We start from the raw sequence: 15,594 nt of genomic DNA, 5'->3' as shown, positions 1-15,594 counted from the left end.
TGGCGTAGCAGTCAGACGTAGTTGTCCTTCGTCTTGTCGTGTCCCATGTATATATATTTTTCTTCGCATATCTTTTTATATTTTTCAAAACCCTTACTTCAAAATACTCTCCTGCAACCCGCCTCACTCAATGTGGTGTGGACCTGCTTTTTCTCTAACGTATTTTTCTTTGCCTCTTACTGGAATCTCTCCAACATAAACTAGCCAGCTAACTAGCCAGCTGACGGACCTTTGTACAACGCGATTCAACCAGAGCATACCGGACCTATTTTTTTCTCTCCATGTCCCCGGATTCCTATCGCAAGCTCTGAAGCTTCTCACCTTCCGACCTTCGCAGCTAACATCCCCTGAAGGCTAGCTGTCTAGAACACAACGGACTGTTGGCTTACGAGGCACATCGAATACATTTGATGGGCTAGCGGTCATCAGCTACCTTTATCCCGGACAACTCTCGCCAGTCTGTACAGCGTTACTCAAACCAGAGCTAGTCGGACTTATTCATCTCGATATCTCCGGATTCCTACCGCAAGCTCTGAACCTATTTTTAATTTTTTTTAAACATTTTTATTATGATTTTAAATATTTTTTTCCCACCTGGAATTATAGCAGCTAACGACCCCTGAACGCACAGCCGCTAATCTGCGGCCTGCTAGCTATCTTAAGCACATTGGACTGCTGACTTAAGAGGCCCTTCGGACATATTTCTTCAGCCACTATACATATTTTGCCAATTGGCCTGGTTTACCACACGGCCCTGCTGATCCGTCCGCTGATGTAACTGCACGAGGGGGGCACAACAGACTTCCCTCCGTCGCGTCATCCCTCTAAGGCCTTTCTGTTAGCCTGCTAGCCCCGTGCCGCTAGCTGCTTGAAGCCACGCACTGGACTTGTATGATCACCTGGCTACGCATGCCTTTCCCTAACGTCACCATGCCGTGTCGATTGCTGTTCTGGTTTGTAACTATTGTTTTATTTCACTGTAGAGCCTCTAGCACTGCTCAACACGCCTCGGCTAACAATTTAGTTCCACCCACCACACACGCAGTGACATCACCTGGTTTAAATGCTATTTCTAGAGACAATATCTCTTTCATTACCACTATATGCACAGGTTTACCACCACTGTATTCACATCCTACTATACCTTTATCTGTACATTATGCCTTGAATATATTCTACCTTGCCCAAATCTTCTCCTTTTACTCTCTGTTCTGAATGTACTAGGCGTCCAGTTCTGTTAGCCTTTAGCCGTACCCTTATTCTACTACTCCTCTGTTCCTCCGGTGATGTAGAGGTTAATCCAGGCCCTGCAGTGTCTAACTCCACTCCCATCCCCCAGGCTCTCTCATTTGTTGACTTCTGCAACCGTAAAAGCCTTGGTTTCAAGCATGTTAACATTAGAAGCCTCCTCCCCAAGTTTGTTTTATTCACTGCCCTAGCACACTCCACCAATCCGGATGTCCTAGCCGTGTCTGAATGCTGGCTTAGGAAGACCACCAAAAACCTTGAAATTTCCATTCCTAACTATAACATTTTCCGACAAGATAGAACTGCCAAAGTGGGCGGTGTTGCAATTTACTGCAAAGATAACCTGCAGAGTTCTGTCTTACTATCCAGGTCTGTACTCAAACAATTTGAGCTTCTACTTCTAAAAATGAACCTTTCCAGAAACAAGTCTCTCACCGTTGCCGCTTGCTATAGACCACCCTCTGCCCCCAGCTGTGGCCTCGACACCATATGTGATTTGAATGCCCCCCATCTATCTTCTGAGCTTGTGCTGCTAGGTGACCTAAACTGTGACATGCTTAACACCCCGGCCATCCTACAATCTAAGCTTGATGCCCTCAATCTCACACAATTTATCAATGAACCTACCAGATATAACCCCAAATCCGTAAACACGGGCACACTCATAATATCATCCTAACTAACTCACCCTCCAAATACACCTCTGCTGTTTTCAACCAAGATCTCAGCGATCACTGCCTCATTGCCTGCATCCGTAATGGGTCTGCGAGCAAACGACAACCCCTCATCACTGTCAAACGCTCCCTAAAACACTTCTGCGAGCAAGCCTTTCTAATCGACCTGGCCGGGGTATCCTGGAAGGACATTGACCTCATCCCGACAGTAGAGGATGCCTGGTTATTCTTTAAAAGTGCCTTCCTCACCATCTTAAATAGGCATGCCCCATTCAAAAAATGTAGAACCAGGAATAGATATAGCCCTTGGTTCACTCCAGACCTGTCTGCCCTTGACCAGCACAAAAACATCCTGTGGCGTTCTGCATTAGCATCGAATAGCCCCTGTGATATGCAACTTTTCAGGGAAGTTAGGAACCAATATACACAGGCAGTTAGGAAAGCTAAGGCTAACTGTTTTAAACAGAAATTTGCATCCTGCAGTACAAACTCAAAAAAGTTCTGGGACACAGTAAAGTCCATGGAGAATAAGAGCACCTCATCCCAGCTACCCACTGCTCTGAGGCTAGGAAACACTGTTACAACCGACAAATCCACTATGATTGAGAATTTCAATAAGCATTTCTCTACAGCTGGCCATGCTTTCCACCTGGCTACCCCTACCCCTACCCCGGTCAACTGCCCGGCACCCTCCACAGCAACCCGCCCAAGTCCCCACCATTTCTCCTTCACCCATATCCAGATAGCTGATGTTCTGAAACAGCTGCAAAATCTGAACCCCTACAAATCAGCCGGGCTAGACAATCTGGACCCTCTCTTTCTTAAATTATCTGCCGAAATTGTTGCAACCCCTATTACTAGCCTGTTCGACCTCTCTTTTGTATCGTCTGAGATTCCCAAAGATTGGAAAGCTGCCGCGGTCATCCCCCTCTTCAAAGGGGGAGACACTCTAGACCCAAACTGCTACAGATCTATATCTATCCTACCCTGCATCTCTAAGGTCTTCGAAAGCCAAGTTAACAAACAGATTACTGACCATTTTGAATCACATCGTACCTTCTTCGCTATGCAATGTGGTTTCCGAGCTGGTCATGGGTGCACCTCAGCCACGCTCAAGGTCCTTTAATGATATCATAACCGCCATCGATAAGAGACATTACTGTGCAGCTGTATTCATCGACCTGGCCAAGGCTTTCGACTCTGTCAGTCACCACATTCTTATCGACAGACTAAACAGCCTTGGTTTCTCAAATGATTGCCTCGCCTGGTTCACCAACTACTACTCTGATAGAGCTCAGTGTGTCAAATCGGAGGGCCTGTTGTCCGGACCTCTTGCAGTCTCTATGGGGGTGCCACAGGGTTCAATTCTCGGGCCGACTCTCTTCTATGTATACATCAATGATGTCGCTCTTGCTGCTGGCGATTCTCTAATCCACCTCTAGGCAGATGACACCATTCTGTATACTTCTGGCCCTTCTTTGGACACTGTGTTAACTAACCTCCAGACGAGCTTCAATGCCATACAACTCTCCTTCCGTCGCCTCCAACTGCTCTTAAACGCAAATAAAACTAAATGCATGCTATTCAACCGATCATTGCCCGCACCTGCCCGCCCATCCAGCATCACTACTCTGGACGGCTCTGACTTAGAATCGGTGGATAACTACAAATACCTAGGTGTCTAGCTAGACTGTAAACTATCCTTCCAGACTCACATTAAGCATCTCCAATCCAAAATTAAATCTAGAATTGGCTTCCTATTTTGCAACAAAGCCTCCTTCACTCATGCTGCCAAACATACCCTCGTAAAACTGACTATCCTACATATCCTTGACTTCAGCAGTCATTTACAAAATAGCCTCCAACACTCTACTCAGCAAACTGGATGTAGTCTATCACAGTGCCATCATTTGTCACCAAAGCCCCATATACTACCCACCACAGTGACTTGTACACTCTCGTTGGCTGGCCCTCGCTTCATACTCGTCGCCAAACCCACTGGCTACAGGTTATCTACAAGTCTCTGCTAGGTAATGCCCTGCCCTATCTCAGCTCGCTGGTCACCATAGCAGCACCCACTCGTAGCACACGTTCCAGCAGGTATATCTCACTGGTCACCCCCAAAGCCAATTCCTCCTTTGGTCGCCTTTCCTTCTAGTTCTCTGCTGCCACTGACTGGAACGAACTGCAAAAATCACTGAAGCTGGAGATTCCCATCTCCCTCACTAACTTTAAGAACCAGCTGTCAGAGCAGCTCACAGATCACTGCACCTGTACATAGCCCATCTGTATACAGCCCATCTAACTACCTCATTCCCATACTGTATTTATTTATTTTGCTCCTTTTGCACCACAGTATCTCTACTTGCACATCCATCTTTTGCACATCTACCATTCCAGTGTTTAATTGCCATATTGTAATTACTTCACCACCATGGCCTATTTATTGCCTTAACTCCCTTATTTGACCTTTTTTGCACTCACTGTATATAGACTTTGTTTTCTTTTTTCTACTCTATTATTGACTGTATGTTTCGTTCATTCCATGTGTAACTCTGTGTTGTTGTATGTGTCGAACTGCTATGCTTTATCTTGGCCAGGTCGCAGTTGCAAATGAGAACTTGTTCTCAACTAGCCTACCTGGTTAAATAAAGGTGAAATAAATAAATAAATAAAATAAAATTGTTTTCAATAGCATTGTTTTTACAGAGCTTTCTGGTACTTGTACAGTCAGCTTACATCGTTTTTTGTTTTATTGGCTCCTGAACATTTTGTTACATTTGTTCTGCTTTCTTCCACCGCCAAAATGTCTCTGTTGCATAGACAATGTCTCTGTGTCTGTGCAGGGTCAATTGTTCTCCATCGAGTGGAACCTCCAGTCCCTTCTGTCCATCTCAGGACAGGTCTCCAATGGTCTCTTCTCATGCCAACGTGAGTCGCAATACCTAATGTCCCTTCTCATCCTACATTGTCTTTAGGGCCCTAGGCAGTAGTTGCATGTTGACAAAAAAACAACTATTTTCATTACAGCATAAAGGGAGAGAGTATGGTGTTTTTTACATGCAGGTCACAACCATAACCCATTAGATACTCCCTATGAACATATGCCTTGCGTAGACTACAAACTTTTAAACTGATTGTAATATTTTGATGTACTTTAACTTATCAATAACCAGGGTAAATATTACCCGTCTTAATAGGTGCGCTTGAATTGTTTTGTGAATGGAACTTTGTATCAAAAAATCTATAGAGCAAAGATGTTCTGTATTATTATGTACCCACTTGTCCTCTTGCAGATGCCAAATGAGGAGGTGACTGACTCTGATACAGTGAGCAAGTCTGGATCAGAGTCTGCTTCAAAGGGGGCCACATACGCTGGCAGCAACACACATATGGACACAGGTTGTTACCATTCAAAATCCTATACAAAGTCATTTTTTATTAAAAACATTTATTTCGCCTTTATTTAACCAGGTAGGCCAGTTGAGAACAAGTTCTCATTTACAACTGCGACCTGGCCAAGATAAAGCAAAGAAGTGCAACACAAACAACACAGAGTTACACACGGGATAAACAAATGTACAGTCAATAACACAATAGAAAAATCTATATACAGTGTGTGCAAATGTAGTAATACTAGGGAGGTAAGGCAATAAATAGGACATAGTGGTGAAATAATTACAATTTAGCAATTAAACACTGGAGTGATAGTGCAGAATATGAATGTGCAAGTAGAGATCCTGGGGTGCAAAGGAGCAAAAAAATGAATAACAATATGGGGATGAGGTAGTTGGGTGGGCTATTTACAGATGGGCTGTGTACAGGTGCAGTGATCGGTAAGATGCTCTGACAGCTGATGCTTAAAGTTAGTGAGGAAGATATAGACTCTAGCTTCAGTGATTTTTGCAATTCATTCCAGTCATTGGCAGCAGAGAACTGGAAGGAGAGGCGGCCAAAGGAGGAGTTGGCTTTGTGGAGGACCAGTGAAAAATACTTGCTGGAGCGCATGCTACGGGTGGGTGCTGCTATGGTGACCAGTGAGCTGAGATAAGGCGGGCTTTACCTAGCAAAAACGTATAGATGACCTGGAGCCAGTCGGTTTGGCGACGAATATGAAGTGAGGGCCAGCCAACGAGAACATACATGTCGCAGTGGTGGGTAGTATATGGTGCTTTGGTGACAAAACGGATGGCACTGTGATAGACTACATCCAATTTGCTGAGTAGAGTGCTGGAGGCTATTTTGTAAATGACATCGCAGAAGTCAAAGATATGTAGGATAGTCAGTTTTACGAGGGTATGTTTGGTAGCATGAGTGAAGGATGCTTTGTTACGAAATAGAAAGCTGATTCTAGAGTTAATTTTGGATTGGAGATGCTTAATGTGAGTCTGGAAGGAGAGTTTTACAGTCTAACATTGATCAGTGATCGGTTGAAGAGCATACATGTAGTTTTGCTTGCATTTTAGAGCAGTTGGAGTCCATGGAAGGAGTGTTGTATGGCATTGAAGCTCATCTGGAGGTTTGTTAACACAGTGTCCAAAGAAGGGCCAGAAGTATACAGAATGGTGTCGTCTGCATAGAGGTGGATCAGCGAATCACCAGCAGCAAGAGAGACATCATTGATGAATACAGAGAAAAGAGTCGGCGCTAGAATTGAACCCTATGGCACTCCCATAGAGACTGCCAGAGGTCCAGACAACAGGCCCTCCGATTGCATGACACAAGTCATTTTTCCAACAATTGTTTACAGACAGATTATTTCACTTATAATTCACTGGATCACAATTAAAGTGGGTCAGAAGTTTACATACACCAAGTTGACTGTGCCTTTAAACAGCTTGGAAAATTCCAGAAAATGATGGCTTTAGAAACTTCTTATATGCTAATTGACATAATTTGAGTCAATTGGAGGTGTACCTGTGGATGTATTTCAAGGCCTATCTTCAAACTCAGTGCCTCTTTGCTTGACATCATGGGAAAATCTAAAGAAATCAGCCAAGACCTCCGAAAAAAATGATGGACCTCCACAAGTCTGGTTCATCCTTGGGAGCAATTTCCTAAGGCCTGAAGGAACCACGTTCATCTGCACAAACAATAGTACGCAAGTATAAACACCATGGGACCACGCAGCCGCCATACCGCTCAGGAAGGAGACACGTTCTGTCTCCTAGAGATGAATGTACTTTGGTACGAAAAGTGCAAATCAATCCCAGAACATCAGCAAAAGACCTTGTGAAGATGCTGGAGGAAATAATCTATATCCACAGTAAAACGAGTCCTATATCGACATAACCTGAAAGGCCGCTCAGCAAGGAAGAATCCACTGCTCCAAAACTGCCATAAAAAAGCCATTCTACGGTTTGCAACTGCACACAGGGACAAAGATCATACTTTTTGGAGAAATGTTCTCTGGTCTGATGAAACAAAAATATAACTGTTTGGCCATAATGACTGTCGTTATGTTTGGAGGAAAAAGGGGGAGGCTTGCAAGCCGAAGAACACCACCCCAACTGTGAAACACGGGGTGGCAGCATCATGTTGTGGGGGTGCTTTGCTGCAGGAGGGACTGGTGCACTTCATAAAATAGAGGGCATCCTGAGGGAGGAAAATTATGTGGATATATTGAAGCAACAACTCAAGATATCAGTCTGGAAGTTAAAGCTTGGTTGCAAATGGGTTTTCCAAATGGACAATGACCCCAAGCATACTTCCAAAGTTGTGGCAAAATGGCTTAAGGACAACAAAGTCAAGGTCTTGGAGTGGCCATCACAAAGCCCTGACCTCAATCCTATAGAAAATGTGTGGGCAGAACTGAAAAAGCATGTGTAAGCAAGGAGGCCAACAAACCTGACTCAGTTCCACCAGCTCTGTCAATCGGAATGGGCCAAAATTCACCCAACTTATTGTGGGAAGCTTGTGGTAGGCTACCTGAAACGTTTGACCAAAGTTAATCAATTTAATGGCAATGCTACCAAATACTAATTGAGTGTATGCAAACTTCTGACACACTGGGAATGTGATGAAAGAAATAAAAGCTGAAATAAATCATTCTCTCTTCTATTATACTGACGTTTCACATTCTTAAAATGAAGTTGTTATCCTAACTGACCTAAAACAGGGAATATTTACGAGGATTAAATGTCAGGAATTGTGAAAAACTGAGTTTAAATATATTAAAATCAAGTCAAATCAAAGTTTATTTGTCACATGCACCGAATACAACAGGTGAAATGCTTACTTACAGGCTCTAACCAATGGTGCAGAAAAAAAGGTGAGTGTGTGTAGGTAAGTAAAGAAATAAAACAATAGTAAAAAGACATTTGAAAAAAGAGTAGCAAGGCTATATACAGACACCTGTTAGTCAGGCTTATTGAGGTAGTATGTACATGTAGGTATCGTTAAAGTGACAATGCATATATGATGAACAGAGAGTAGCAGAAGCATAAAAAGAGGGGTTGGCAGGTGGTGGGTGGGAGACAATGCAGATAGCCCGGTTAGCCAATGTGCGGGAGCACTGGTTGGTCGGGCCAATTTAGGTAGTATGTACATGAATGTGTAGTTAAAGTGACTATGCATATAAGATAAACAGAGAGTAGCAGCAGCGTAAAATAGGGGGTGGGGGGTTACACAATGCAAATAGTCCGGGTAACCATTTGGTTACCTGTTCAGGAGTCTTATGGCTTGGCGGTAAGAACCGTTGAGATGCCTTTTTTCCTACACTTGGCACTCCGGTACCGCTTGCCATGCGGTAGTAGAGAGAACAGTCTATGACTGGGGTGGCTGGGGTCTTTGACAGTTTTTAGGGCCTTCCTCTGACACCGCCTGGTGTAGAGGTCCTGGATGGCAGGCAGCTTTAACCCAGTGATGTACTGGGCCGTACACACTACCCTCTGAAGTGCCTTGCAGTCGGAGGCCGAGCAATTGCCGTACCAGGCAGTGACGCAACCGGTCAGGATGCTCTCGATGTTGCAGCTGTAGAACCTTTTGAGGATCTCTGGACCCATGCCAAATCTTTTTAGTTTCCTGAGGGGGAATAGGCTTTGTCGTGCCCTCTTCACGACTGTCTTGGTGTGTTTGGACCAATCTAGTTTGTTGTTGATGTGGACACCAAGGAATTTGAAGCTCTCACCCTGCTCCACTACAGCCCCGTCGATGAGAATGGGCATGTGCTCGGTGTTCCTTTTCCTGTAATCCACAATCATCTCCTTAGTCTTGGTTACATTGAGGGATAGGTTGTTATTCTGGCACCACCCGGCCAGGTCTCTGACCTCCTCCCTATAGGCTTTATCGTCGTTGTCGGTGATCACTGTTGTGTCGTCAGCAAACTTAATGATGGTATTGGAGTTGTGCCTCGCCATGCAGTCGTGGGTGAACAGGGAGTACAGGAGGGGACTGAGCACGCACCCCTGGGGAGCTCCAATGTTGAGATGTGTTGCTACCTACCCTCACCACCTGGGGGACGGCCTGTCAAGAAGTCCAGGATCCAGTTGCAGAGGGAGGTGTTTAGTCACAGGTTCCTTAGCTTGGTGATGAGCTTTGAGGGCACTATGGTGTTGAACACTGAGCTGTAGTCAACGGGCAGCATTCTCACATAGGTGTTCCTTTGTCCAGGTGGGAAAGGGCATTGTGGAGTGCAATAGAGATTGCATCATCTGTGGATCTGTTTGCGCGGTATGCAAATTGGAGTGGGTCTAGGGTTTCTGGGATAATGGTGTTGATGTGAGCCATTACCAGCCTTTCAAAACACTTCATGGCTACGGACGTGAGTGCTACGGGTCTGTAGTCATTTAGGCAGGTTGCCTTTGTGTTCTTGGGCACAGGGACTATGGTGGTCTGTTTGAAGCATGTTGGTATTACAGACTCAATCAGGGACATGTTGAAAATGACAGTGAAGACACCTGCCAGTTGGTCAGCACATGCCCAGAGCACATGTCCTGGTAATCCATCTAGCCTCGCAACCTTGTGTATGTTGACCTGTTTAAAGGTCTTACTCACGTCGGCTACGGAGAGCGTGATCACACAGTCGTCCGGAACAGCTGATGCTCTCATGTATGCCTCCGTGTTGCTTGCCTCGAAGCGAGCATACAAGTGATTTTGCTCGTCTGGTAGGCTCGTGTCACTGGGCAGCTTGCGGCTGTGCTTCCCTTTGTAGTCTGTAATAGTTTGCAAGCCCTGCCACATCCGACGAGCGTCGGAGCTGGTGTAGTATGATTCAATCTTAGCCCTGTATTGATGCTTTGCCTGTTTGATGGTTCGGCGCAGAGCATAACAGGATTTCTTGTAAGCTTCTGGGTTAGAGTCCCGCACCTTGAAAGCGGCAGCTCTACCCTTTAGCTCAGTACGAATGTTCCCTGTAATCCATGGCTTCTGGTTGGGGTATGTATGTACAGTCACTGTGGGCACGACGTCCTCAATGCACTTTTTGATAAATCCAGTGACTGATGTGGTGTATTCCTCAATGTCATCGGAAGAATCCCGGAACATGTTCCAGTCTGTGATAGCAAAGCAGTCCTGTAGTTTAGCATCTGCTTCATCTGACCATTTTTTTATAGACCGTGCTTCCTGCTGGTGCTTCCTGCTTTTAATTTTAGCTTGTAAGCAGGAATCAGGATGATAGAGTTGTGGTTGGATTTACCAAATGGAAGGCGAGGGAGAGCTTTGTACGCGTCTCTGTGTGTGGAGTACAGGTGATCTAGAATTTGTTTTCCCTCTGGTTGCACATTTAACATGTTGATAGAGATTTGGTAGAACTGATTTAAGTTTCCCTGCATTAAAGTCTCCGGCAACCAGGATTGCTTCCTCTGGGTGAGTGGTTTCCTGATGGCTTATTTCCTTATAGAGCTGACTGAGTGTGGTCTTAGTGCCAGCATCTGTCTGTGGTGGTAAATAAACAGCCACGAAAAGTATAGCTGAGAACTCACTAGGCAAGTAGTGTGGCCTGCAGTTTATCACAATATACTCTACTTCAGGCAAGCAAAATCTAGAGACTTCCTTAGATTTATTGCACCAGCTGTTGTTTACAAATATGCTCAGATCCCCCCTCGTCTTACCGGAGTGTGCTGTTCTATCCTGCCGGTGCAGCGTGTATCCCGCTAGCTGAATATACATGTCGTCATTCAGGCACGATTCCGTGAAGCATAGGATATTACAGTTTTTGATGTCCCGTTGGTAGGATATTCATGATCGTACCTTGTCTAGTTTATTGTCCAATGATTGCACATTGGCGAATAATATTGACGGTAACGGCAGCTTTCCTAGTTGTCTTCTGCGGGTCCAGACGAGGCATCCGGCTCTTCGTCCTCTACGTCTTTTCCTTTTGCAAATAATTGGGATGTCTGCCCTGTGGGGTGTTTGGAGAATATCGTGTGAGTCCCGCTTGTTGTTGAAGAAATCTTTGTCTAATCTGAGGTGAGTGATCGCTGTCCTGATATCCAGAAGCTCTTTTCTTCTGTAAGATACGGTTGCAGAAACATTACGTACAAAATCATTTACAAATATCGCGAAAAAATCCCACATAATAGCACAATTGGTTAGGAGACCGTAAAACGGCGGCCATCTCCTCCGGCGCCATTTGGCTTATTTGGCTAAGGTGTATGTAAACCTACATCTTCAACTGTATGACTAACATAACTTTGTGTATTGGTTGATTTTGATGACAGCCCATTCTCCCCCAGGAGAGAGCTCCCTGAGCAACGACGAGGCTGCCATGGCCGTCATCATGAGCCTGCTGCAGACTGATGCCAACCTGGGGAACGCAGTAGACTTTGACAACATGCACTGGTCTCACTAGCAGAGATTCAAATGCCATGAATTCAGGAGAAGAATTTAGATTCCAATTCAAGATTTGAAAAATGCTATTTATTCCTAACTACATTACTTCATTTATTTATTTAAGCATTTTCAGAGGATTTCTACCAATTCCTGAATTGGGATTTCAATTCACTTCCAGAATTGAAATGGAATTGACCCCCAACTCCATCAGTCCTTAACTCTGTAGTTTATGGTTAGACAAACTCCATCCAGGGACTATTTTCATGTGCTCCGCTACCAATGAAACAGATTTATGTGCTTCTGAGGAACTTCTACAGCTCTCTGTTTAAGTTTCAGCAAGAGAAATAAGATCAGCAAACTCTTTGGTGGCTTGCACAGCTGGTTCAATTGGTGGGGATTTTTTTGATCAATGTTTCAATGTAACTGAATTTGTACTAAAACCTCCCGAGTTTGCCTATATCTGAGGGGTCACAGATCGATACCAGTTCGGTACTCTTGGGGTTCCCGCAGGTGTGAAAGTGATCAACCCAAATTCCAAGGGAGTGGACAAGGGCATATGTTAATCAATTACAAAGTATATTAACTTTGTACACTGATCACTTGTGTGAATAACTTGAAATGAAACATTACAACTGTGTCTTCACTCAAATTGTCATTGTCTGTTATTACAAAGTGAAATTGTATATTGTTCTTTTTGCTCTTGCGTTGTAGGTTTCTGTGTAGATTAATCAATATTGCTGCCATGTCTATTGTAAAGACAGCGGCATACCTTTTTCTGAAGTCACTCAGAAGTAGAGCTGCTTCTTTTGAAATGTTTTCATTTACACTGAAACAGAACACCATGAAGATGCACCTGCAGTGATGTGATGGAGGCTAAACGCTCAAACACTTTTGTATTTTGTGAAAAGCATTTACAAATTTATTATGCAACGTTGGCGTTCTTAGCAATAGTGTGTGCGTTGCCTATCCTAGAGGAACACAATGGAAATAAGCTCTCAGGCTTTATTATGTTTTGTCCTCAATGGTTTTAAGTATCTGGTCTTCAACTTTTTAATGATCAAATAAAATAAAATACTCACTGCCCGTCACCACAACCAGCGTTCAGCGCTCACGTTCATTCTTTACCACTACATCCCTGTTCATCTGAGCTTATACAAACACATCCTAGTTTGTTTGAAATGTGTAGGTGTGAAACAATCCAGTCAAGGAAAACAATGCTTGCAAACAACCTTTTGAACCTTGCGTCAGCAAACTATTGTGAAAGCCTCTTTAGTCCCAGAACCAATCTCAATACCGTGTCTGCTTTTACTATGAACAGAGCATTACTTTCTGTGTGAAGTTTGCACATCTTCCAAATACTTAAAATCCAAGTGCATGAAAAGAAATGAAGTCTCTGTTGCTGGGATCCAATCTAAACGCAGTGTACATTTTGTTCTGCAATTGTGATTGCCACTTGAGGGACAAAAAGCAAAAATATCAGTGAATCCATAAAGTGTTGATTTTTGTTGAACTTTTTGGGTGAGGGAATATCATGGCTTCATGTGCAAAGAATCAAGTAATCTGGCACAGAAAAGCCAATTAATTGGCTGCATGTCAAACTTTGATATTCCTTGGCTCTGACCAATGTATCCACGCAATGCAATTAAACATTAAAAACAAATCTGAACCCATTAACAAAGTTTAATATGAAATGTTTTTTTCTTGAAAGTTTGTAAATGTAATTTATAGGCATGACTTACAGTGCCTTGCGAAAGTATTCGGCCCCCTTGAACTTTGCGACCTTTTGCCACATTTCAGGCTTCAAACATAAAGATATAAAACTGTATTTTTTTGTGAAGAATCAACAACAAGTGGGACACAATCATGAAGTGTAACGACATTTATTAGAAATTTCAAACTTTTTTTACAAATCAAAAACTGAAAAATTGGGCGTGCAAAATTATTCAGCCCCCTTAAGTTAATACTTTGTAGCGCCACCTTTTGCTGCGATTACAGCTGTAAGTCGCTTGGGGTATGTCTCTATCAGTTTTGCACATCGAGAGACTGAAATTTTTTCTCATTCCTCCTTGCAAAACAGCTCGAGCTCAGTGAGGTTGGATGGAGAGCATTTGTGAACAGCAGTTTTCAGTTCTTTCCACAGATTCTCGATTGGATTCAGGTCTGAACTTTGACTTGGCCATTCTAACACCTGGATATGTTTATTTTTGAACCATTCCATTGTAGATTTTGCTTTATGTTTTGGATCATTGTCTTGTTGGAAGACAAATCTCCGTCCCAGTCTCAGGTCTTTTGCAGACTCCATCAGGTTTTCTTCCAGAATGGTCCTGTATTTGGCTCCATCCTTCTTCCCATCAATTTTAACCATCTTCCCTGTCCCTGCTGAAGAAGAGCAGGCCCAAACCATGATGCTGCCACCACCATGTTTGACAGTGGGGATGGTGTGTTCAGGGTGATGAGCTGTGTTGCTTTTACGCCAAACATAACATTTTCCATTGTTGCCAAAAAGTTCAATTTTGGTTTCATCTGACCAGAGCACCTTCTTCCACATGTTTGGTGTGTCTCCCAGGTGGCTTGTGGCAAACTTTAAACAACACTTTTTATGGATATCTTTAAGAAATGGCTTTCTTCTTGCCACTCTTCCATAAAGGCCAGATTTGTGTTAGATCTCTGCAGTTCATCCAGAGTGATCATGGGCCTCTTGGCTGCATCTCTGATCAGTCTTCTCCTTGTATGAGCTGAAAGTTTAGAGGGACGGCAGGGTCTTGGTAGATTTGCAGTGGTCTGATACTCCTTCCATTTCAATATTATCGCTTGCACAGTGCTCCTTGGGATGTTTAAAGCTTGGGAAATCTTTTTGTATCCAAATCCGGCTTTAAACTTCTTCACAACAGTATCTCGGACCTGCCTGGTGTGTTCCTTGTTCTTCATGATGCTCTCTGCGCTTTTAACAGACCTCTGAGACTATCACAGTGCAGGTGCATTTATGCGGAGACTTGATTACACACAGGTGGATTGTATTTATCATCATTAGTCATTTAGGTCAACATTGGATCATTCAGAGATCCTCACTGAACTTCTGGAGAGAGTTTGCTGCACTGAAAGTATAGGGGCTGAATAATTTTGCACGCCCAATTTTTCAGTTTTTGATTTGTTAAAAAAGTTTGAAATATCCAATAAATGTCGTTCCACTTCATGATTGTGTCCCACTTGTTGTTGATTCTTCACAAAAAAATACAGTTTTATATCTTTATGTTTGAAGCCTGAAATGTGGCAAAAGGTCGCAAAGTTCAAGGGGGCCGAATACTTTCGCAAGGCACTGTAAATATGGAAAATCTGAAAACAGCATTTCAACTCAGATGAAATATAAAAAAAGATGTATGTGAATGCAATAGTTATCAAGAGTAATTGTCGTTAGGAGTACTATGGTCCTTACACTACCCTCTTCCTTTAGAAAGTGAGTCCCTCTGCTTAAGTCCCTTGTCCTCATACTGATGGGAAATCATTTTTATGACCTCTCAGCAGCGCTATCCCACTTCTGACACCCAATGTAGTTAATTCAGGGGGTACCGACCAAGATTTGATCCCGTCAGTTCAACACCTTCGCCAATACTGAATGTGTGTGTCACCTAAATTATGTTTTCCATAGAGATGCATATGTGTTGACTTAACAGACAATTTAAAAATAATTGTCTCAGTTGGTAGAGCATGGTGCTTGCAACACCAGGATTGTGGGTTTGATTCCAGGGGCCACCCATACCTAAAACATATGCAAGACTAAGACGCTTTGGATAAAAGTGTTTGCTAAATGGCATATATTATATTACCTTTGACCAGTCAGAGGTGTGAGGCAGGTATTTCCTTAACTAAATCAGAGGGCAATTTCCATGGTCCAATTAGAGTG

At 43.5% G+C, this 15,594-nt stretch overlaps 1 protein-coding gene across 8 annotated transcripts in view; it reads left to right on the top strand.

Annotated features, from left to right (window-relative positions):
* The window catches only part of LOC112217072 (aryl hydrocarbon receptor nuclear translocator-like protein 1), a 30,372-nt gene extending 17,585 nt beyond the window's left edge, over positions 1-12,787 (top strand). For 7 of the 8 annotated variants that reach the window (XM_024377339.2, XM_042300415.1, XM_024377336.2 and 4 more), the window contains exons 15-17: positions 4,769-4,853; positions 5,219-5,324; positions 11,582-12,787. In XM_024377339.2, coding sequence (XP_024233107.1) covers positions 4,769-4,853; positions 5,219-5,324; positions 11,582-11,712 — 322 coding nt within the window. In that variant the 3' untranslated portion in view covers positions 11,713-12,787. The remainder of the gene's footprint in view (positions 1-4,768; positions 4,854-5,218; positions 5,325-11,581) is intronic. The other variant, XM_024377334.2, reaches the window with a different exon arrangement.
* Positions 12,788-15,594: the final 2,807 nt, after the last annotated feature.

The sequence above is a fragment of the Oncorhynchus tshawytscha genome, linkage group LG17, assembly GCF_018296145.1.
Source record: "Oncorhynchus tshawytscha isolate Ot180627B linkage group LG17, Otsh_v2.0, whole genome shotgun sequence".
Lineage (NCBI taxonomy): Eukaryota > Metazoa > Chordata > Actinopteri > Salmoniformes > Salmonidae > Oncorhynchus > Oncorhynchus tshawytscha.
The sequence above is the reverse complement of the archived record's forward strand: the minus strand, read 5'-3'. Positions and strand labels throughout refer to the sequence as shown.